The 25513-nt window shown below is 39.7% G+C and overlaps 1 protein-coding gene across 6 annotated transcripts in view; it reads left to right on the top strand.

Moving 5' to 3' along the window:
• ASAP2 (ArfGAP with SH3 domain, ankyrin repeat and PH domain 2) overlaps window positions 1-25513 on the top strand; it is a 2005955-nt gene that overhangs the window by 976165 nt on the left and 1004277 nt on the right. For all 6 annotated transcript variants that reach the window (XM_044079125.1, XM_044079114.1, XM_044079099.1 and 3 more), the window contains exon 6: window positions 10641-10770. In XM_044079125.1, coding sequence (XP_043935060.1) covers window positions 10641-10770 — 130 coding nt within the window. The remainder of the gene's footprint in view (window positions 1-10640; window positions 10771-25513) is intronic.

The raw sequence follows: 25513 nt of genomic DNA, 5'->3' as shown, positions 1-25513 counted from the left end.
CAGTACCAAGCACTTACCTTTTACAAGCTCCCTTAGGGGGAAAACTGGCACTTTTTTCACAAAACTGGCACATGATCACCCAGGACAAATGAGACTTGAATATAGTGTCTCAGGGCTACAGGTTCCACTTTCACACCCTGCCAAAGGCAAGAGGCATGCCAGACCTGCCACACAGTCCATGGGCAGAGGCACAAAAGCAAGTTTCATCCCTCATGGACATGGGGGCCATTCAGCGAGTACCACTACAGGAGCAGAGACAAGTATTTTACTCACGACGTTTCCTGGTAACCAGAAAGGACAATGCCTGGAGACTAATACTGGACTTGTCTATTCTAAACACTTTTCTGGACGTTCCAAAATTCAAAATGTTGACTCTGCAGCAGCTGCTGCCCATGTTGGGTAAGAAGGCTTGGCTTGTAACTTTGGACCTAAAAGAGGCATACCTGCATGTCCCAATCAGACAATCTTGCAGAAGATACCTCAGATTCATAGCTGGGTCAATGCACTACCAATTCTCTGCACTGCCCTTTGGCTTATCTACTGCGCCCAGGGTCTTCACAAAATGCCTGGCACCAGTAATTGCTTTCTGCAGACAAAGAGGAATTCAGATATATCCCTACTTTGACGACTGCCTCATTCAAGCAGAGAACAAGGACATTTTACTAAAACATCTGGCATTTGTAAAAAGATTACTAATTTGCCTAGGGTACACAGTAAACGAAAAGAAATCAAAACTAGTACCCTCTCAAGAGATAATATTCCTGGTTGCAAGCTTAAATACAACTGCCCCAGATGGCTTATCTCACGCCAGACAAACAAAGGCAACTGACTTCTTACTTCAAAATGTTGGAAACACAAACCCAGTTATGTGCAAGAAAAATTCTGCAGGCTTTGGGCTTCATGGCATCCTGCATTCTGTTAATTCCATATGCAAGACTGCATATGAGGAAACTACAATGGTATCTAAAAAGTGTTTGGACTCAACATTGCCACAGCCTGGAAAAATCAATTATACTCATTCCCTGCCTGCAACAGGAGTTTCGATGGTGGGCTCAGGCCTGTCACCACAACAAGGGACAGCCTTTCACTTTACCCACTGCCAGGCAGACAATAACAACAGATGCATCAGATTATGCCTGGGGGGCCCACATGGCAGGAAAATGTATTCAGGGCACATGGCCCACAAGCCAAATGCATCTTCATATCAATCAAAAAGAAATGCTGGCTGTACAAAATGCTCTGACAGCTTTCAAGGATCTCCTTCATCCAGGATAACTGCTGATAAAGACAGACAATACTACAGTCATGTGGTACATAAACAAGCAGGGAGGCACACATTCCTACCCCCTTTGCAGACAAGCCATGCTTTTGTGGAACACAGCACTGACTTATCAAGTACACCTGCAAGCTCAATTCCTGCCAGGAAAGACAAATACTCTGGCAGACAAACTAAGCAGAAACCTCATGGATCCTCACGAGTGGAAACTAGATCCACAAATCTTAAGCATAATAACAAGGAAATGGGGACGCCCAGACATAGATCTATTTGCCTCCCCTCACAACTGCTAACTACAGAGATTCTGCACAAGGTGTTATCACAAGCTAGCATGGAAAGTGGATGCTCTATCATTCAGCTGGAAAAACCTTACAGTGTATGCCTTTCCTCCACTACCTCTCCTCCCCAAGGTACTCCTAAAGGTCAGACAAGAGATGCCAAAAAGTATCCTGATTGCCCCAGACTGGCCACGCCAGCACTGGTACCCACTCCTAAAGAGCTTGTCTCAAGGCCCAGACTGGACATTGCCTCAAATTCCTCATTTACTGACCCAACAGAACAATCAGATACTTCACAGCCAACTCAAAACTCTAAATTTGGCTGCATGGCGGATAATGTAACCATTCAGAACACACCTCTCTCCAAAGCAGTTATGGATGTTATTCTGGAGGCCAGGAGGCCCAGCACCAGAAAATCGTATGCAGAAAAGTGGAAGAGATTCTGTGCTTGGAACCAGGCACAAGGAATTGACATGCTTGTACCAAATATTCCTCAGATTTTACAATACTTAACTGAGATGTTGGACAAAGGCCTTTCCTTTTCATCAATTAAAATTCATGCCTCTGCCATTTCAGCTCATTACAATACGGACCCACCTATTTTTTCACATCCTCTATTAAGGCAGTACGTCAGAGGGGCCAAAGACATAAGACCTCCACGAAGAGCACCAGTACCTGCATGGGACCTCAATTTTGTCTTGGAAAAACTCACACTGCCTCCTTTTGAGCCAGCTAATACAGCTGATCTTATCATGGAAAACAGCTCTGCTCTTAGCAATAACTTCAGCAAGAAGAGTCTCAGAGTTACAGGCACTAATGGCGGTTGAACCTTTTATAATTTTCCATCCGGACAGGGTTTCTCTGAGGACAAACCCAACATTTATGCCTAAGGTAGTGTCCATTGTGGCTCTTATTCAAACAATTAATTTGCCTACCTTTTATGCAAACCTACAGAATAAGGGAGAGAGACTTCTACATTCTTTGGACATACACAGACAGCTACGCTTCTACTTGGACAAAACTAAAGCTTTCAGAAAATCTAAGCAACTTTTGGTGGCATATGCTGCAGGATCTCAAGGAAAAGCAATCTCAAAGCAGACAATTTCCAAATGGATAGCCTACTGCATTCGCTTCTGCTATTCTAAACATGGCAAATCAGTGCCCAAGGGCATAAGGCCACACTCAACCAGAGCAGCAGCTACTTCAGCAGCCTTCCTCAGAGGAGTACAAACTAAGGACATTTTGGAGGCTGCAACATGGACTAAAGTGCACACTTTTACAAAGCACTACCACTTACCTCTTTACTCTGCAGGGCCTCATACCCACTCCTAATTCTGTTTAGGCCCAGCCACCCAACCTCAGCTTTGGGATTCAACCCAAGAGTAATGACTGCAACAGTGAAACATGATAAACATAGTACAGTTTTGTACCTACCATAAATGCAGATGTTCGAGTGTATTCACTGTTGCAGTCCAGGTTACCCTCCCACCATCCCCCTTTCCTTGCTGGGACTTATCTGTACTTCTCTATTCTATACAACCTATATGGTGTATTTGCTTGTAGATGAAGATATTGTTTATGTTAGTGCATGCTTTTTTATAAGCAGAATTTTAGCCTACCCTTTTGGGGGCACCTGACATCTGGGGCAAGAAAAACTGACGAAAATGGCATCGGCTGCATCTTTTATACCCCTGGAACTCTGACGTGAGGGAATAGGCGACAGCAACCGACGCCGGACCAGGACTTTGGAATTCAGGCCGACTCGGGTAGCCTGCCAGCAGGATAACCCAAGACTAATGACTGCAACAGTGAATACACTCGAACATCTACATTTATGGTAGGTACACAACTGTACTTTCAACAAGATAGTGACAAATGAGATTGATATCATTGATAGCTTAGCAGCTCCTTGAGAACTGCATACTACTGACAACTATTGAAGGAAGAGACTGTGATATGCATCCCATTAATGTCAACAGCAGTCTTTTTAAGAGATACTACCATACACTGTAGTTATGGCATCCTGTTAATATCCTGATGCATTCTGTGTTCTTTTCTGGAATTTCCATTTTTTTTACTGTTTGCAAGAAGAAAAATCCATCTTCTTCACTTCCAGTAAACAGCTGGCTTTGCTGTATGTCTTGTACTAAGTGATTGTTCTGTAACTCCTTCTGTCTTTGCTACATGCAGTACCTAATTTGGGTGGATTTATGTATCCCCACATTTTTCTCATTATTGGAGTCTTTTGTTTCTTTAAATTTCCCTTCATCAGACTATACACAGTATTAACTGCTTCTGTTTCACCGTAACTATTAATGAATTTAAGATGCATTTTGGTATTCTTGATTTTTATTTTCAGATTGTGACCGCTTTTTCTCAGTTCATAACTGGTTCTTTATTAAAATGCATTTTCTCACAGCTGTCTTTTATTCTTTTAACAAAGCCAGTCTTTCTGCAGTGAATATAGAATGCACCAGATTCCAAGGTTGGCTCTTTATTCTGAAATTAGTAACACACTGTTCAGTGGACTGTGTTTCTGTAGTTTGTTGGGAAAACACCTCGTAGAGCTAATTTTTCTCAGGATGTTCATTACCCTTTAGACTTGACCATTGCAGTTGTAAAGTCAACCTTTCTTCATCTCAGAAAGTAAATGTTTTGTACACATCTTGCTCAACTTCACCGACCACCATTAAACAACAGTGCAGGCCTTCAGCATTCATTTTTTTCATCCAGTCCAAATACCGGCAAATAAAGTTCAAAACACTCCTTAAACTTTTTAGTGTTATAGATACTTCCAGTCAGTTTTCTGCCAGATTGCTACTGCTTTTCATTTCTTTGTTTCAGTTTACTCATGGCGACATGTAGTTTGGGCACACATACCATATTGCGTTCAGGCTGCTTTAAGCAGTGGACTAGTGCTTGTTTACATCATTTAATTTAACACAGAAAAACATAATACTTTCCTCCAGGGGCACATATTGCTACATGGTATGCTGCAAAAACAAAAATGAATCTGCCGGTGTCCCCTACTCCAAATTGTATTAACCATAGAATTGATCATATTAAGTTTGGGAAAAACGGAGACAAAAAAAACTCTGCATGGGTGATGTAAACACCCTAGAAAATTAGACCACTTGAAAAGCAAGTTTCATGTTCATTACAGTGTTTTATTACATAAGCATTTCACAAAATTACAAACTCAGTACAAAGAATTTATAACATATTTCTGTAAATAAGCAAAAATAACGGAAAATAAAATATATTTGCAAAGGAGAGCTGAAGTAAAGCAGTTGCAAGAAAAGAGCAGGTAACACTCAACAGACAGCAGTATAATGTAATAAACAGTTCAGCCCAAGAAAAGCACTGATGCAAAATCAGTAATTAATCATCCTGCTAGCAGAAAACTAAAGGTCATGTAAAAATATTAAAACTGATATTTAATATAGCCAGCTGGTGTGGTAAATCTCAGTATTAAGAATACAGAAAATGGCAGATATTAAGAAAGTCAACATCTAAGTATTTGCATAAGCTAGTCACTTCTAAGCAAAAATTCAGGGTCTTCCATTAAAAAATACTACAACATAAAAGCAAACATTGGATGTGATGAATACTTACAAAAAGAATAGAAGCAGATCAGCAAAACACTGCCTGAAAGAGTCTAAAAGTAAAGTCATTGCTACAGTAATAATGTCCACACTACTATGATTCCAAAGTTCAGCAGGTCATTGGCCATGAAGTGTCCCAGCCGGGTCCCTATTAAATTATTGAACGTTTCAAAGTTCGAATGTCATATGGTCAACACCATGTGATTGAACTTTGAAAAGTTTGAAGATGAAAGGCAACGGCTCCATACGTGCAGAATGGGAAAATTTCCTTTTTCTGCACTGAAGTGCGGTCTTGGAGTTGGCATATTTAAGTAGGGGGGGGGTGCAGGGGGACTTGCCCCCCTGCTCAGAGCATTAAGGTAAGTGTTTTTTTATTTAGTTAATTTATTTATTTTTACATTTTTATTATATATTCAAAGATTCAAGTTTGGCCTATATGTTGTCGAACATATGAGGTTCAAAATTTTGAAACTTCAAATATATAATATAGACCCGTCCCTGTCATATGGCTCCAAACAAAATCCTTTTCCAGGAATTCCAAATAGACATTCGCTAGACCTCCAAGCCTGTGCTGTAGCTGAGAAATTTTTTGCTGCCACCTGGCAACAAAGCAGGTAAATCAGTGTCAAAGGAATAGTCCAAGTAGACGTCCTGTAAAGAGTCCAAAAACATATTAACAGCACTCCACAATCTGGCAATGAGTCGTCCTCAATTTTAGGAGCCTTACAGTGTCAGTTTTTGATCGACTCACTTTCCTGTGAGCTAGCCATCTATCAGTTGACATGGATTCCTGTCAGATTAAATTTGCACTACATCCATTCGTATGAGCTCCCTTTATTATTTTTTGTTGCCACATGATTGTGAGTACAAAACTGAACTTGGTCATGGTTTCCTTTTCAGTATACATTTTTGGTTATGTTTCTGTAGGATTTACATTCAGTATTTAATGTTAGTCATTTTTATTTCCCATTTGTCTTTGTAGTGGATTGTTACGTAATCCTGCAATTTATTATATATGGAGTAAGACAGTGAATAAAACTGCAGTACTTGTTTAGTTCTTTAGTTAGTGAAACATACAGCATTCTTGTATGACAAAGCAATAATCACACTTTTTTAAAGAAAGTCTTATCTGCTCTGTTTTCTTAATAATTGACTGTCATCTTACCTTCCGTCATAATGTTACAGTTCTTATTTAGTAGGGGTAAATATTTGCAGTCCTTATTTAGTAGGGGTAAATATTTGCAGTCCTTATTTAGTACGGGTAAATATTTAGCTGAAGGGTGCCTTACACTGATATTTTTCTTTTTAATTACAGAATACTCTAGAATATTAAAGCAGCAAACTTTAATGTACAAATCTGCCTCAACATTTTCCTTTATGACAGATTGGATTTCAGAGCAAATCCAGTATTTATGCATACGTTGGTTCTTCAGTTTTTTTTTTTAACCATCGTGCTCAAGTCCTGCTTATATAGCACAAAAAAGGCAAAATGACACATAGTGGATTGTTGTTGCATGATTGTCCACAGATAAGAAAAGGACTAAAGACATCGGGGAAAGATCTGTTTGTTTCTTTCTTTCCTGCAGGGCAGAAAAGGCCTCCAAGACTGTAAGCAGACCTTGACAAAGTGGCCTTTCTGTTTTATTGACTCGTTTTATGTTACAAAGCGATCCATTCAGGCACAGTTTGAGCATTTTCTGTCAAGGCAGCTGTCATTTGTACTGCATACATTAAAATTGTTTCAGGTGTATGCCACTCTGGTGGCATAGATGGATAAAGCCTTGACTACGATCCAGGTGACCTGGGTTTGATTAGCGACTGGGTGACTGACCGAACAGCAAGGTGGGATGGACTTTGCCTTCGCGGGATGGGTGGGCAGGCCCATGGGAGTTTACTGTGCTGATGCCTGGGGAAGGCTTGGGATGGCACACTGATAGGTGTACCTAAAGAAGGATATAGGGTGGGGTCATGGCTGAGCTGATGTGGAGGCAGAGTGATATGCCACACATCTCCATTTCATGCCCACCCCCGGCATACCATTGGGTCTGCAAAGGGAAAAGTGAAACAGGTAGTGCAAAAGTCAAAAGATTTTAGTACTCTGCAAGCCTCCACTTGCATGGTGATGATCAGCCAGCTGTAAACCATTTCCACCCCAGATGGGTGAGTCACTATTAGCCACTAATTCCCATCTTCCCCTACCCAGCTCTTCCAGTACCTGAGCTGCTGTTTGAAATTGGGTTGCCTGGGTCATCACCACAAAAAAAAAAAAAAAAAAAAAACAGAAATCTGTAAAAGATCTGGTGAGTACCTTAGACAATTATACATTTTGTTTCTATTCTGAAGAGTAGTTTCTAGAGTATTTAGGACATTTCTGGTCCAGCATTGCAATATTATTGAGTCACAGCTGCCTTTTTTTCTGTCAGTAATTACTATTATATCTGTTTGACACTGGCATAGAAACAACTTCTACTTTATTCCGCAAGAAACTACCCAGTCATATTTCAGTAACAGATAATATTGGACTGAATGCTGAGCTGTGTGAGGAACTGTTGCACCATGTTGTAAAATAAATTAATATGTGAAATGTACCATTCTGTGTCCCCAGTCCTTATCTCGCTGTATTTATATCTCTGTTCTCTCCTGTCTGGTACAATCATCAGTATTTTTTAAACCATGTAGTCATATAGAGAGTGACACCATGTAGGATTAATACTGATATATTTGAAGCATGCTGAGGGAGGCATGCTGAGGTCTTGTACAGTGAATGGTTCTCATTTAAGGCTTACCATTTCGCAACAATTAAACAGACATTTAAATTGGCCACAAAGTTCATTTAGACGGGGAGAATGGAGACATCTGTCTGATCAGAATAATTCACTACAACAGAACACTTCACTTCTAATGAATTAGGGTGTATTATGTCCATGACCATGTATAATTGGCTGTTTAATAACAAACAGTTGTACATGGACATGTGGACATTGTGCACCTAAACATGCAGCCAGATGTGTGCAATGGCAGGAAGAGCAGCAGCAGCGATTATAACTTTGTTCAACAGCCAGCCAGCCACCCCCTGAAGTTGTATGCACCAGGTGACTGCCCATAATGCCCCTATTGTAATCTACCACTGTTTTCCATATTTATGGTGTTAAAAAATTATCACTTTCTTCAGTGTCAGAAGGTGATACTAGCAAGTTGTGTATCTGCAAGTGTCCCAGTGTAGGAAGGTTACTAGTAAGGATTGGGCACTTCCAGTGATATTTACAATGTGGGCTTGGTTTGGAGGTGGTGACAGGCAGAGTGGGAGGATGAGGAAGGAAAGAGAAGTTGTCTTTTTATTTTTTGTTTTCAGATAATTTTTAAAGGTATTGTACATTGTCGCCTCACAGTTAGACATTGCCCGTTTGATTCTCAGTTAGAGCGTCTTCTGTGTGGCGACATGCATGAATGGGCGTTCCTTCGTTGAAGGTTGTGTGTTAGGCCCAGCAAGCCAGCACATAAAAATCTACTGCCAATCATTAGCGGACCAGAGTTCCACTGTGGCAACCCCTAACCGGGAAAAGCCGAAAGACACAAACAATTGTACACCTACCAGCATTCCCAAATGGGGAATATGACAAAAGGGAATTTACTTTAGTTTGCCATAGCAGCATAAAGTTTGGTTGTAAAGTTTTGCACACATAGTGAGTGGATGGAAAGAGACTTCAAAAAATGAAATGAAAAATTCACTTGTAGTTTTGCTTAAAAGAGAATGTGTTCATGTCTGCTCCCCATATGCTGTTGAGTTGGTCATGTGTCAGTACATCAAAGTAAGAAAGTAGAAACAGATGGATCAGGGGCTCCTCCTGTCATTAATATTTGTGAAAGCAGGCAGCGATGAACTTAATGGCTGCCACTAGTGTTAGTTTTCTTCTTTACAGGTTTTCTGTATGTTAAGATTTAGCTGAAACAGATTTCTGGACTGGCGAGAGGGCCTATTTCTGTTGAAAGCAGCCAACCCAAAATGGTATTTAAACTATTACTAGCTCTGATTTTCTTGGGGTCCCCCCCCCCCCATGCAGAGAACTTTGCCTTCTGTATCTCCAGATTTCATTTAATCAGCTCATGAGTGTCACTCATCTGCAAAGGAAGGATTTCTCGACTGTTTTGTTACCTTCATCTGATTACATCAAGTAGTCAATCTTGTTTCCTCGAGCGGATGTTCTAGTGCCAAGTAAAACAAGCTGGTACTAATTCATCATTTAGTAAAGGGCTTAAATTATTCAGTGTGTTTACTCCAGTAACTCATAGTTTTAACGTAAATCCTGTGGAGAAATGTAAAACTTTGCTTGTCAAGGCTGAAACCACCTTGTCCCACTTTGCATTATTGTTACAAAACTTAAGTTCATTGCCTTTAAGATTTATATGAATTGTTGGTACAGATTGCATCATCAGTTACAGGTGCACAAACATTGGAATATTGTAGAGCGCTATAACAATTATCTTATGTTTTAGTGTCTTTACAACTACTGACATACTGTCCCAGGTCAGCCCACTGATGAGGGTTAACTTCATGTTCACTGTTTTGAAGGATGCACTGAATAAAAACAAGATGCCTACAGATTTTAGTAACATCTCTCAGTTTGCCTCCATGATTTAGTAAAATAACTACTTTTTGTGTTTGATAGTTTTCTAGATTCATCATTTTGCTGTATTTACAATGGAGGGTGTAAATGAACGTATGGAATACATACTATTCATTATGTGTGCAGTACTGTCGATTCTCAGTGGTTCAACAGGTGGCACACTCGCCTTTGATGTAGTAAGATCAGAAGAATGAGGGGTTCTGTTCCCATATCTGGTAGCTGGATTCATTGTCCAGTACTGGCAGTTCAGTGCAACATAATGGGAGTGCCCCATTGCTGATTGTGCTGTCCTTCCGACCAGAGCGTAAATTGGCATCTCTGAGGTGCCTGAGTTTATTGTAGCTCAAGTGGATGTAAAAGATTCCACAGTACTTAACCAAAAACATTATGTTGTTAATATTTACATTTGAACATATTAGCATGTACTTTCCACCAGTGTCCTGGCTAAATTTCCCATAGTTGGTATGAATACCAGTGCTGAGCTCTGCTGAAACTAGGCTGTACGACTAGTAGAACTAATCTGATAAAAAAACATAAATAAACAGAAGTAAGTTGCAAGGGCAAACCCTTTGATCTTGTATGGTTTCCTCTCGGACCAGCGTAATTTTGTGGAGTACATACATCTGCACTATTTTCATAAATGAAATGCTTTAAGTTCTAAGGTAGTGTGTTTAAACATAATTTATTGCAATTTTGTTCTTTTAATTTTTGAATTGATGTAATTTTTACTGAGCTGTCACTGCTGTGCCTCATTCAGATATTGTAATATGACAAGATGCTGCGTGTTATGGCTGCGTAAGTCAGCTTTTAAAATGTAGCTCACGAAGTTCTTTAAAATAGTGTGCTTTTCTTTTAGCTCAAAAATAGAAAAAGAGAAAAAGGAACATGCAAAAGTACATGGAATGATCAGGACAGAAATAAGTGGTGCTGAAATTGCTGAAGAAATGGAGAAAGAAAGGAGGTTTTTTCAGCTACAAATGTGTGAGGTAAATATTTGTGTACCGACTCCATATTGATTAACAAAAATCTTTGAATTGCTTGTGTGGACATGTTCATGTTTTATTCCAGTAAGACAACAGGCACTTTACATTTTAGAATGGAACTTGTGTGGAAAGTGTTACATCAGTCGGTTCTAGCGAACTGTGTTTTTTCTGGTGTGGCATCGGTGCAAATTTTTCTTGCTCTAGCAGTACCAGTGACTCCTTAGACTTAACTTGACTCATGCTGTGCTGTACCAAGACTAATCTCATGCCAGATTATTTCAAATCTGTTTTTTCATTTCTTCTTACCGCTGTTAATGGTCAGCTAAATATTTCCTCAACTCTTCACAGAAAAAGTCTGAAATGTCTCTGGTAAAGCAAAAGTTTATTTCTTTTCCCGATTGTTTAGCAGTAAATGCCCAAATGCTTTTGATTATTTAATCATTTTTAATGTATGTTTTACTTCCTTCCTTAAGAACATAATTGAAGGAGGGTTTGCTAGCTCTTCCTGTGATGATGATTAAGTTAGGGCAACTCCAGAAGTTATGCCTCCTGTCTCCCTCTAGTCCATTACAGCATCATCTTCAAAATTCATCTGATATCCAGGAAAATGTTCTCACCAGCTCTGTTCAGGTATGAAATATTGGGGGATACAGTTAGGTAAAAAAAATGTGTTCAAATAAAATCATGTGCCTCCTGTTAGGGTAGCTGGTTTCTCTTTCTTGTGGTCCTTCAAAAACCTAAATTCCAGCAACTCCTCCCATCTAGTCCGCACTGGCAGCATCGGGTTCACTATCAAATTAATTGTCCTACTTTCGCCTCACAGTAAAACGTTGTCCTGTTCGATTCTCAGCTAGAGCGTCTTCTGTGTGGAGACATGCGTGAATGGGCGTACCTTCGTTGAAGGTTGTGCGTCAGAGCTGGCAACTCGGCACGTAAAAATCTGCTGCCAATCATTAGCGGACCGGAGTTCCACTGTGGTGACCCCTAACCGGGAAAAGCCGAAAGACACAACAACAACTTTGGCAACAAAAAGTAGAAATTGTAGCCAAACTTAGGGAGCCTATAGCAAGAAAAATAATTAGAGTTCCTATAGAGAGATTTCAGAAATGCTGTGAAAATTTATATAAAGCAGAGAAATGGGGTAACCAAGAAAAGATACAAATGAAAATATTTATGGAAGACTTAGTTATGTCAGACTTGGAGAGAGACGGGTCTCAGCAGTTAATAGCTAAGGTTAAAAGACATAATATAAAAAATGGTGATGTATAAATGTATAATCAATCAAAAGGGAAGTCTCCTGGAACAGAAAGTATTCCTGCAGAAGTCTGCAATTTGTAGTACTGTTTAACAGTGTTGTGGGGGGGGTCTGACATCTTGGAAGAATGTTGTGGTGGCTTTGTTCCTTGGTAACCCAGTTGCATGATTTTGCTTTTTGTTAACTAATCATTGTCATCAGCAGCAGCAGCAGATTTCTACATGGGGTCGGGTTGTCACTGTTGCCATCTCTCTCGATTTATTGCCACACTCTTGCCTTCTTTGACACTCATGCCTAACGATTGCAGATCTTCTTTTCACACAATCCATCCACCTTTTGATGGACATGCTTGTTTCCTCTTACCGTCTTCCTATCTCTCAGATCGTTTTCACCAGATTGTCTTCTGGTTTTCTGCCCTTATCCAGACAACCATAATCTAGTCTCTTTGATCTTTTCTGCAATTGGAGCTATTTGGCTTCTGCTCTTATGTCCTCCTTTCTTCGTCTGTCCCACAGTGTGCATCGTACCACCCTTCTCAGGCACTTAGTCTCTATTACCTCTGGCTTCCTCATCTCCTCTGCCTTTACTGCCCAGGTTTCTGTACCATACAGTAGTACTGGTCACACCACTGTCTCGATCACTATTACCTCTGGCTTCCTCATCTCCTCTGCCTTTACTGCCCAGGTTTATGTACCATACAGTAGTACTGGTCACACCACTGTCTTGATCACCTTACTTTGCACATTCTTTGGCATTCTTCTGTCATAGACTACACCTGAGATTGTATGCCAGTTAGCTGCAGCCCCTCTAATTCTAGCCTTGACTTCTTCATTCAGATTTCACTTCTCTTCAACTACCCCTCTCAGATACTTGAAGCAATTTACCTGTTCCACTGTTTTTCTTTCTGTCTCATTTCTCACCTTCTTCTGATCTCCTCAATTTGCTGCCATTACCACTGTATTATCTGTGCTTAGTTTCATCCCACATGGCTTCAGTTTTGCATTCCATTGCCCCCATCCTTTGCTGAATTTCTTTTTGTTAACTAATGACTATAGGAAACTATTTGCTAATTAGACAAGGGTGTTAATAAATATGCTTGCTACTTCACTGGTGTTTTGACAGGTGTTTAAGTCAGTGGTTGCTAGGTAAGATTTAATGTTGGAGATGAGATGTTTTTGTGGTTTTAGGTCTGAAAGGGTGGTGTTGTTAGTGTTTAGTATAGTAAATGTAATTGGGCAGTGGTCAATCATTGAAGGTAGTTTTGAAGGATGTCTTAGCTGGGATATTAATAATTGGGTTTAGGAGAGAGTGGTTACCAGTTTAAAGGTTTGGACTAATTGGATATTTTTTTTTATTAAACACTATTATTGAATATTGAATATTACATTTATATAAAAGTAATCAAACTGAATTAACGAGTTCACGTTTACAAACTTTATACTTCATATTTATTGCTATATATCATATAAAAGAGGGAGGTTGGCGTTATGGTTAAGATATCTGCCTTGCACACACAAGTGCAGGGTTTGATTCTCACATGGGTTAATTGGCTAGGCCAAAAATGGCCCACAAGGGCAGTAAGTCTAGTTCTAATCTGTGAACCTAAGCAATATTACATAATTATTCAGTTCCTGCCCTTTTTTAAAACAAGAAACATCTTTATTAAACCATCACTTAAGATGTAGGCAATCATACATTTATATAAATGAAAGCAAACCACAGCAACACAATCCTAGTTGCAAGCATTTTACATTACAAACCATACTAACACACTCCCGGTTGCAAACATTACATGTTTCTTATAATCTACCCAATCATTTATAGTCAAACATTACATAGCTCATTTAGGTCTTGCCTTCCTTTAAACCTCATTCCTCCCCTGTATGTATTGTTCCCACAATTCCCATTTTTTCCTATGTAATTGGCTCCTACCCTTTTCTAAATATCTCAATTCCAGTTGTTTTATCTATATTAATATAGTCACTACTTCTAGTATAGTTGGTTTAGATTTTGATTTCTATTTTCTAGTAATTGTTTTTTTTAAACCGCCGTTATTAGACACAGCAAGGCCTTACCATGTCTAGGCAATTCAGATTCTGTATCATAGCTCAGAAAAATCTTCCTCGTCACAACAATCGGCGCACCCAGCATCTTTGACAGTGCATCCTGCAGGGAGTCCTTAAAGTATGCCAACTCACCGCTTTCCCAGAAAATATGTTCCCAATTAAATCTTTCTTCACCGTCAAACCTCCAACATTTGATGTCTGCCTGAGGAATAATTCTCTGCAGTCTACTTGGGTTATAAAAATATCTGTGTAAACATTTCCAAGCAAAACTCCTAAATCTTCTAGATCTTATTGCATATTTGGAAGACGTACATACATTTTGCCATTGTTTCTTTATGAATTGCTTATCCAGTCTCTCTTCCCAATCCTTTTTAACCTCCTCTGATTGATTCTTATAGTTATCATGCAGTATTTATATGCTGTACTAATTATGCGTTTTTTTAATGTTCTGTTCTAGATTCTACTAAAAACTCTACCAGTGCTCATCTTTCATTTAGGATCCCCCTATTTCTTTCTCTTTTCCTGTACTCTGACACCCATCACTGATAGGGAAGGCAATCTCTAACTTGCGGTCCAAATAAATTATCGTTGTCTTCCCATTCTATAATCTTTCCCACTCCAGTTATTTGCTCCCAATTCCTTGGTTTCTTTGCCAGCTTTCTCCAAAAAATTCCATCCCCCTCATGCCTATTGTCTATATCCTTAATTGCAGTCACCCCTATCGGTAGAATCTCCTTTCCCTATTCCTTTGTTGGCTAGTTCTTAGGATTCTTTCTGTTACATTATAGATATAATATTATGTATGATTATTCTTATTCTCCGTAAAGGCCTGCCTCTAAAATCCCTGTCTCTCCTTGTTTCTTGAGCTTCCCCCGTTTCTTCAACATCTCTTTCTACTTTGAATTACAGTTTTTTGCTTTTGCTATGTATAGGAGCCTTAACTGTGTAGCTCTGAAATACCCCTTCAAACTGAGTAATCCCAATCCACCCTGTTCTACTGGAAGAATCAGAATATCCCACTTGACTCTTGCCTTCTTCCCCTCCCAGATAAAGTCCTTCTGCTTTTTATTAATTGTTATCTACAACTTCTCCTCTGGTTGATAAAAATGTGCCTGACCTGTGTATAAGACTTTGTTTGTTTGTGTCTTTCAGTTTTTCCCGGTTAGGGGTCGCCACAGCGGAACTCCGGTCCGCTAATGATTGGCAGTTGATTTTTACGTACCAGCTTGCCAGGCCGTACAACCTTCAACGAAGGTGCGCCCATTCACGCATGTCTCCACACAGAAGACGCTCTATCTGAGAATCGAACTGGACAGGGTCTTACTGTGAGGCGACAACGCTACCGCAGCACCACACCTGTGCATAAGACTAAAGGGACTAAAAACTTTTTAACTGTTTGTATCTTACTGTCCATATAGCAAAGCTTCCATTTTCTCAGTTTTTGTATTATCTTTTGTGTAGTCTCTTCCCACATATCCTTAGCTGCCACACCAGAATCATTTTAATCCATACTCCTAAATACGTTATTTATCATGTCCCCATAAATATGGATATTGCTGAACTATTCATATGCGGGTACATAATTTACTGCTGTTGCCTTTGTTTTAGCTTCATTAATTTTGTATCCAAAAAAAACTGAAACTGTCTCAGAATGTTCCACAACACTGTAATATCTCTTACTGGTTTTGTCAGGTATAAAATAATATCATCTGCAGAGACAGATTTTCTTGACTTCCATACCAAATTACCACCTTAACAGTTACAAACAAATGCAATCTGAGGTTCATGCTGCTAAATGCTAGAAGTCTAAATCTCAAAATGCACTCGTTCGAAGCACTCCTTAAAATGGAGAACATCGACATTTGTGCTGTAACATAGACCTGGTTCAAGGCAGCAGAAAGCACCCCTTCACTACCAGGCTATAACTCATTCCACACCTTTCGGCCCCAGAACTTGGACCGAATCTCCAAAGGTGGTGGTGTTTCCATATTCATAAAGGATACACATACCTCCAGACTGGTAGCCCAACATAATGCATCTGAGATACTTCAGTTGCAGCTAACATTGGGTAAGACAACGATTCAGGTCGTAGCCTGCTATAGGTTCCCAACCATATCCCAAGACTCACAGTCCACGTTCCTAAGCGCCCTGGAGAATATTAGGGTCCAACCTAACACTCTCATACTGGGTGACTTCAACTACCCCTCCATTAATTGGGAAAACTACTCATGTATCAATACACTTGCTCAATGTTTCCTGAAGTTCATTAATTCCAATGCCCTGGACCAGCTCGTTCTTACCCCCACTAAAGGTAGCAACATCCTTGACCTGGTCATTACTAACATGGGCGATCGTTGCTCTAAACCAATAGTCAACTCCTCCCAGGTTAGATCCGACCACAAACTAATCACCTTGTATGTCCACATACCTCCCACCCACCCCATCCACCCCCCGCAAAGGTAACCACCATGAAAAACTTCTCCAAAGCTAACTTTGGGCTCCTAAAAACAGAGGTGGCCAACTGCATGGCACCCATGCAGATGGAGAATAGTTGCATGACCACCAAATTATACACCAATGCACTGTACGAACACGTACACAAATGCATGGATCTCGCCATACCCAATAGAACCAAGACGCTCTCCTCCAAAAAAAGGAAGCCAATCTGGTGGTCCCCTGCCATAAACAAACTTTACAACAGAAGGAGGAAACTGATGCGGAATAAGGTGAAATCCCAAGACTGGAAAAAACTCCCTTATCGGTCTCAACAAAAAGTTGAGATCCCTCATCAAATCCTCTAAAGCTAGCTATGAAAACAAAATTGCAGCAGATAGTAAAGACAACCACAAGGCCTTCTATAGTTATGTAAAGAAACTCCACAGCAATACCCAGATTTGCAGTGAGCTAATGCACAATGGTACCTCTTATACTGAGCCAACAGATATTGCCAATATACTGGCTAACAGATTCAGTGCCAACTTTACCCTTCCCTCCCGCAAAGGACCAGTCACAATACCAGTAGATAGGCATGCATCCAGTATTACTGCTGCACAGGTTGAAACAGCACTGTCCAAGGCTAAGAATACAGCTTCTATGAGACCTGACAATATCCCTGGCTCTGTTTTATATGAACTACAGAGTAAACTGGCACCTCACCTGTGTGCCCGGTTCAATCACAGCCTCACCTCAGGCTTTGTCCCTATGAATGGCAGACTGCTACAGTCATCCCTCTCCACAAAGGAGGAGCAACTACAGACCCTGGGAACTATCGCCCCATAAGCCTGACGAGTCTGATATGCAAAGCTATGGAGCACATCATCATGGACCTAACAAACAAAGATATAGGGAAACTACAAACTCTGGATCCCATACAGTTTGGTTTTGTGAAGGGTAGATCACGCCTGCTCAACTTGGTCAACATTGTTTTTATCAAAAGGAATGATGATGTATTTCTTTGCATTTAGTTTGAGACCATCATTAAGACACTGGTCGTTGGTCTGCTTAAGACCCCCCTTAAGTATACTGAAGTTATTTGGGGATTCGATAATTGCACCCAGTTTGCAGTTGTCCGCAAACCTGGTCAGCCACAGCCTCTTTGTTTTGGTCTGAACTGAACTTCTGAGAAGTATGTGCCAAACAGTAGTGGGCATAGCAATGACCCTTATGGCACCCCTCTGGTGACAGGTCTGCTGGCTGATGTGGAGTCACCCACTTTGATAGTGACTGGTTTGTGAGCCAGTTGGCAACCCATCTTAAAACAAAGGGGTTTATATTCAATTTGCTAAGGTTATCAGTAATCCCCGAGTGTGGGATTGTGTCAAAGGCCTTGGCCAAGTCGAGGTATGCAGTGTGCAGAGCTTTGCCCTCATCAGTGGCCATTGTCCCATTTTTTAAGAAATCTATCAGGTTTAACAGGCAGAATTTGCCCTTGACGAATCTAAATTGGGTGGGATCCAGGGTTTGGAGGTCGCCTATGTCTTTATTTATGAGGTCCATGATGATGCGTTCCATGTCCTTATAGATGAGGCTCGTCAGACTTATGGGTTTATAATATTCCCCAGATCTGTTGCTCAGCCACCTTTGTGGAGGGGAATAACTGTTGCTGTTATCCATTCTGCAGGAACATAGCCTGTGATCAAATAGGAAACTTAATGGTGATGCCAGTTCATGTTTTAGTTTCTTTAGATGACAGCCTGGGATGTCGTCTGGTCCCATAGAGGCTGTGTTTTTTGCCTTTGGCAAGGCTTTAATGGCCTGTTGTTTGGATATGTAGGGTGGAGGAAGTTGTGGGCAAGGTTTGTGTTAAGTTTGGAGGGGATAAGGGAGTGAAATTTTTACCAAATCTGTCTGCTAGCATGTTTGCTATCTCTGTGGGATCAGTGTGTGTGATACCGTTAGTCACTGGTTCGGCACATGCTTGGGTCATACTTTTCTGGCTGTGTATGTAGCTGTAAAAGGCCTTATGTTTATCCTTGGCTGTGATAGGTAAGTATTTCTCAAAGTTACCCTTAGAGGATTTGACATGTTGTTTTATTTTCCAGTTGAGGCTGAGGAGGGTGCTTTTCCATTGTTGGGGCCTCACCTTAGTTTTCCTGTACAGCAACTTTTTGCTCTTGTTGTACAGTTTGTTGATGCTGGATGTCCCCAGGGCAGCTTGTTTTTACTTGGGGCTCTGGCGTTGATTCTCTCTGGAACAGCTGGGTCTATACACATATACAAGTGATCGTACAGGGCTTTAGTGTAAGCTTTGGTGTAGTTATCACTTCCAGCTGCTAAGGGGCCTGGAAAGCATTTATACCTTCCCCAGTTGGGTATAGTTTGGCTTGGTGAAGTTTTTTAGTCTCACTTCACCCTTTGTGAGTTCTGGTGTTAGTGCCACTTCAAAGGCGACTGATTTGTGGCCAGATTTAACTAATGAGGGTCCGACAGTCGCGGTGGTGCATCTGTTTGTTGTGTTAGTGAGGACCAGATCTAGTATGTTTGCTCTTCTTGTTTGGGTTTGTACACTTTGTTCCAGGGCACTTGAGCTGACAAAGTCAAGGAACTTGTGTGGTAGTGAGTTAGGGCTAGAGTAGGTTTCCCAGTTGATGATGGGATAATTGAAATCCCCCATGACCAGAGTGTTTGGCAATATTTGCATTGACTCCAGTATGGTCAAGTAAGCCTCATGTGCATCATGATCCATGGAGGGAGATCTATAACTAGCTATTACTTGAATGGTGGTCTTAACCACAGTAATCTAAACTTGTAGTAACACCATGGAGTTGTCCAGCGTAATTAGTCAGGTGGTGAATTTATCTCTAATATAGATAAAAACACTGCCTCCTTTGGTTCTCACATGTTCATTTTGCAGTCAAACTGGACGAATGTTTTGAATACCTACATACTATTCCTGGGTTCCTTAAGTTTACTATGACCACCCAGATTGACCGAGTGAATTACTTAGATGTCACTGTAGTGAACAACAAACAGAAGAGGCAGTTTGACTCCACAATATACAGGAAACCCAACTACTCTTAACTCTTTTTTACACTTTGACAGCTGGCACCCCTTACATCAAAAGCAATCTTTGGTTAAGGGGCAATGCCCCTTACATCAAAAGCAATCTTTGGTTAAGGGGCAATGCGACGGTTAGCCCAGATGGTGTCCAGCGAATTTAAATTTCATGAGGAGTGTAATATAGTAAAGTACATTAGGGAGAAGAGGTTATCCAGATTCTTTTTTAAACAACATTTTTGAAGAAGTTATTAATAAAAGAGTTGTAGGCCATTTTTCACCATTACTTGGGACAGCTAATAGTGTGACATCAGCTTCAGCTCAAGGCAATGTGGAAAAGTCAGCTTTGTAGCACTTATGTTATCGTTCAACAACTTGTTTGACATTTGGCCCATTATACAAAAAAATGCAGTTTATTTAGGACAGATACTGAATATACAAAAATCGTAGATGGGGTCCCACATATTGTTTACAAAAAGGACATTTGTTTTAAAACTTTGCTTGAAAGAGGTAAACTTCTTAAGTATAATGGCAGAATGTTAAAATGTGGCCGTTGTTCACAATGCAAACACATTATGGAAGTAGATACTTTCCATCTTAATGAATATGGGGTGATATAATTAGCAAAAAATATTATTGTAGTAGTAAAGGGGTTATTTATTTAGCAAAGTGTCAATCCTGTACTTGTTTTTATATAGGAAAAACAAAGCAAAGCCTACAGACAAGAATCTGTCAACATAATTATGATATACAAAAGAAAGATCGGATGAACGCATTGTTTAAACATATTGCAGAGCCGATGGGCATTCATTTAAATTTGTAATCCTTAACCACGTGGACCTAGGGGAGAGAGGGGGACTATCTGATGATTTTTTTAGAACTAAAGAATTAAAATGGCAGTTAAAACAAATGCCACTGATCACTCTTGTCTCAATGAAACAGTTTTTTATTTGCAGTATTTTAAAATTAGAAGCAGCCTTTGTGATATAATACATGTTTTACCATGTTTTTAACTCATTATGAAGTTTTTTTTATATACATTTCTGTTGATATAATTTTTACATTTTGTATTGTTTTTACTCATGCAATGTCTGTTTATCAAAGTTTTATTGGACATCATCTAAATAGAGTAATTATCCAGTCTGATTGGTTTTAAAACTATTCAAACGTCTGTTGTATTATGGGTAACTATTCTGATGAAGTCCTAATACCTACAGATGAAAGCGCTTAATTTAATAAAATTGTGTGTTACGTGGTGTGATTGTGGCTCTGTGCAGCTTCTTTTTTGTTTTTTGAGTTTGTATTAGTGTTCTTGATACTAGTGGTGCCAGATACAAACCATCTCTGGCAAAGCAGGGAGGTTTGTCGACCATGTCAACCCAGGCTGACAGAAACTGGATCCCCTTGGAGTGACACCAGAAACTCAGACAATTATTGAAATTAATCATTTCTTGTTAATACTGTGGCATAATTCTTGATGATGTTAATATGCTGCCCAAGGCTAGGGACATACCTGCCTGGGACACATACTTGGAAAGCTCAGACAGTCATGTCTCTCTTCGTATAGTCCAGTGAGGTATGTCTCTGGTCATTCACACCAACATGAGCTATGATAGCATTATAATGGTAGTTGTTGCCTGGAGACCTGAGTGCATGCATGATCTGATGAATCCTGGGACCAGACAGGCAGTTGACCGTGACTTTCGCCTTATCTAACCTGGTCAGTGGGACATCTGTGTGTCTCATTATGGAGTCTCCATTGACAAGAAAATTTGGTTTATGAGTGTTATTCCTTAAGGGTTTGGTAGGTGTACACTGGTGTTGCTATGTGTCTTGGGTGCTGTGAGAATCTTTATAAACTCATGTATATTGTCGAGGTAATCCCTTATTTTCTGCTTAGCATTCTGCAGTTGAACCTCTTCTTGTTCAGTGAAATTCCCCCTATTCTGCAATACTTTAATTTTTGTCAGTCCCTCTATGTAATTCTTATTACTTCTTAACCATAGCTTCCTTTCTTTTATTTCCACTCTGTTTTTAAACTCCACCTTAATTTTATCCCACTCCCTAGCTATATTTTCAGAAGTAATTTCTATACTCTCGAATATCTCCTGAATAATCTCCACTACCTATTCCTTAAATTCCTCTCTTTTCAACAGACAGGTGGGAAAGCACCAGTGTCTCATTTTTATTTCATTACCCTGTGCTTTTATTTTAGTTATTATTGATGCATGATCTGAAATAGTTATTGGGTGCATATCAGGACCTTCAGTTAAATGCACATGTTCCTGTGAAATGTAAATTCTGTCTAGCTTAGCCCAGTTTTTATATCTTGGGGGAAATATGTAAATTCACTCTGAACTCCTGTTACTGAATTCACATCTTCAGTGCCAAATGTTTTCATAAATTTATTAAAAAAATCTACCCTCCTTTGTTATATTTTCCCTTCTGGGCCCCCCAGACACCTCTTCACTACTGCAAATCAAATTCAGGTCCCCACCAATGAGTAATATTCCTTGCTGAAAACTGCTTATTTCTCCCAGAATTTTCTTTAGCTCCATTATAGCAGTTTTAGGTGGAATATAAATACATGCCAGTGTAATCCTCCTCCCTTGCCAGTAGGTCCCATAGCACTATAAATCTGCCGTTAACATCTTTTTTATCCTTTTCTATCCCTATTAGAGCTTCTTTTGCAGTTAATATAAGTACTTCTGTTTTCCTTTGTCCCAGATATTCTGCTGAATAACCATCCTGAAAACATTTCTTTATCAAATTAACATATTCAGTTCTTTCCAAGTGTGTCTTCTGTAACATAGCTATTTGCACTCTACATTTTTAATACACTTCACTATTCTTTCTTTTTTGCATTCATCTTTAAGACCATTGGCATTTAAAGACATTACAGAAAGCATCATTGTATTAAAAAGTTATTATTCCTATCTTTTATGTATAATACATTTTTTGTTAAATGTCTAGTTCCAGATTTTGTGATAAATGTATACACTGTTTGGCAGGTTGAACTTTTATGTAGTTGTTTTTGTCATATCCATTTGAGTCTATGTCACATCTTACAAAACTTTTTGTTTTATTTAAAGCCCTCAAAGAAGAAAAAATACCCCATAAAACGTATTAATTTAATACCAACACACAAAACCATGTACATCTTCAAATATTGAAGTTTTATCTGTCTAACAGGAATGAATGTCCCAAACTGACAGCCACACTCACGACTTGAGTTAACCCTAAAGAAAGTTTATCCATGCTAAGATGTGTGGTACAGCCTGTGCTTCTACTAAATGCTAACTGGTTTTGGCTTATCTTTATAGCTCCTCCAGATGGAAAAACTCCTGAATACATTAAGAGAACATTATCTCCTAGCCAGTTTTTCTTTTTCCCCAGCCAATCACTCTCCACCAGACTATAACCAATTTCTCTTTATCAGATTGTCTCCATGGAGACATGAGAACCAGACAGCCAATTTATCATTATCATATTGTTTCCATGGAGACATGAGAGCCAAATACAGAATTAATACTAAGCATACATTCATTTGCTAAATAAAAGCCTCATGATATTCAATATTCTTTTTCATTTACTTGTTTTCTCTTACATCTTGTTGCTAAATCAATCTAAGGTCCTTAAACCAGTACTTCCCCCAAGCAAGATGAAAAAAAAGCACATTCATTTTTCTTTTGTCATGCACTTTTAACAAAGGCTTGTTTTTACATTGCAGTGCCTACATTTCATAAAACTGAACAAGAAGAAAGAGAGAAGGGAGAAAGAAGGGGAAAAAAGAACAGCAGCATTTAAAAATAAATGAGAAAGCTTTACTTTATAGCACGAAAAGAAAACCTTACACCACAAAAATAGTACTATTAAGAAAAAAATGTTTTGTTTACTTACATTTAACTTTCTCCTCTCTCTTCTCCTCCCCAAAGCATTTTTCCAAACATTAATGACATGAAGTAAGGCATATACTTTAGAGCCCCCCACAAGTTCAACAGATTCTGAAAAAGTTGAATATTTCCAGATTTTCTCGTTCTGTCATATTTCACAAATATAACTATTCATTGTAATCCCACGTTAAGTTGCCGGTTTTATTACTGTTCATCTCCAGCTCCCAAATCCTGTCTGCTTCATTTCCAACATACTCTCAACTCTTCTAGTCAACTCTCGTGCTCCCCATCTTCTCTCGAACATTTTCCAGTGAAAGAGTGGAAACGGTTTCACAGGTACCGTCTTTCTTTGTGGTCTTTATTACCAGAAGATCAATGAGCAGAATCTCCTTCTGTTTCATTTTGTTCTTCCTCCTTGGCATGTTCTGCATCCAGAAATGATTTTGTCCCTCCATGAAAGAATACCTTGAAGACAGCTGGGTACAAGTTTGAGTCTCACACCCGAGTCTCACCATTCCCTGAATAGTGGAATGAGTTTATTCCTTTTCTGCGTAGTGTACAATGAGTAATCATTCTCCACAAATACTCTGCTGTCTTCCACTTTTGTAATTTGTCCTGCCACAGTTTTGTCAGAATCAATTCCTTCTGCTGGTAAGATTGCATCTTTACTATTAAAGGTCTAGGTTGCATTCTCATAGCCAGGTTTGGAGCATATACACAATGTGCCCTTTCAGTAGCAACTCCTACTGTGGAGTACCAGTCCAGTTGCTTACTTGTGCTTTCATAAAATTAAAGCAGTCTGTTCCTTCCAGCTTCTGTGATACAGCAGCAAATTTCAGGGTTTCCCATTGTGTGCTCTGTCCTCTAATTCTCTTATTTTATGAAACTTCTCTTCCTGAGCATTCTCATGTTCAGCCATCCTTTTCTTCTTTTGACCTCTGATTTGACGTATTTTGCAGTTTTATCACCTCATCTGAATACCTGTTTCAAGCTTCTTCCATTTTACCCAGCCTTTATTTTATCTGAGTGGATATAATCCATCAGTGTTTCATTTATTTTAATCCACTCTGAGTACATTTGACTTATTTTTTCCTCTAGGTTACTGGAAGTCATGTCTTACATCAAAGCTGGAGCTTGAACTACTTTTTGCTGAACAGCTGCAGAATTCTTCCCAGTCAGTGTTTTTTTCTTCAACTTTTGTGGTTGATTTTCTTTCAGGTCTGCTGAATTTCTTTTTTATTGGCATCCAGGCAGTGCGCTTACTAGCCATTTACAGAAATTTACTCCAAAATGAATTCACTGGCTCTCTTCTGACTTTCTGTTTTCACACTGGGAGAGATGAAATTAATCTGTTACTGAATGTGCAGCCATCTTGGAAGTCCGAGCAACTGGTTAAGTTTTTAGTAGAGTCTAGAAAAGATGATGAACAGAAGCTGCTGTTAAAAAAGGGGCAATTAGTAGGGCATATAAACTATTGCACAATAACTACTGGACTACATGAAAAGAGACATAGAGGAGCTCTCTGAGCATGTAGCCCAGGCCGGTATGACCCTGACCTTGAGTAGCATCTTACCCTCACCAAGAATGATGCCACAATATGAAGACAAGATGATTAATTTCAAAAATTGGCTAAAACACTGGTGTCATTCAAAGGGGATCCAATGCCTGTCAGCTTGGGATGATATGCTCGACAAGCCATGATGTTTCGCTAGGGACGGCTTGCACCTGTCACCCCTGGGCTTTCGGATATTGGCAAAGGCTCTTGCTACCCCCATAGTGCTTTTTTTAGGCAAGGCTCAAAAGACAAACCCACCTCCATAGGTATCACAAGGGATAAGAAACTAAGAGTAATGCTACTCAATGGCAGAAGTCTAAACCTCAAGATGCACGCACTCGAAACTCTCCTTAGCATGGAGAACATCGATATCTGTGCAGTAACAGAAACCTGGTTCAGGGCTCCCGAGAGCACCCCAGCACTACCAGGTTATACCTCATACCATGCTTTTCGGCCCCAAAACTTGGACCGAACCACAAAA

Source organism: Protopterus annectens, chromosome 1.part1, assembly GCF_019279795.1.
Source record: "Protopterus annectens isolate FY-2018-M chromosome 1.part1, PAN1.0, whole genome shotgun sequence".
Lineage (NCBI taxonomy): Eukaryota > Metazoa > Chordata > Ceratodontiformes > Protopteridae > Protopterus > Protopterus annectens.
The sequence above is the reverse complement of the archived record's forward strand: the minus strand, read 5'-3'. Positions and strand labels throughout refer to the sequence as shown.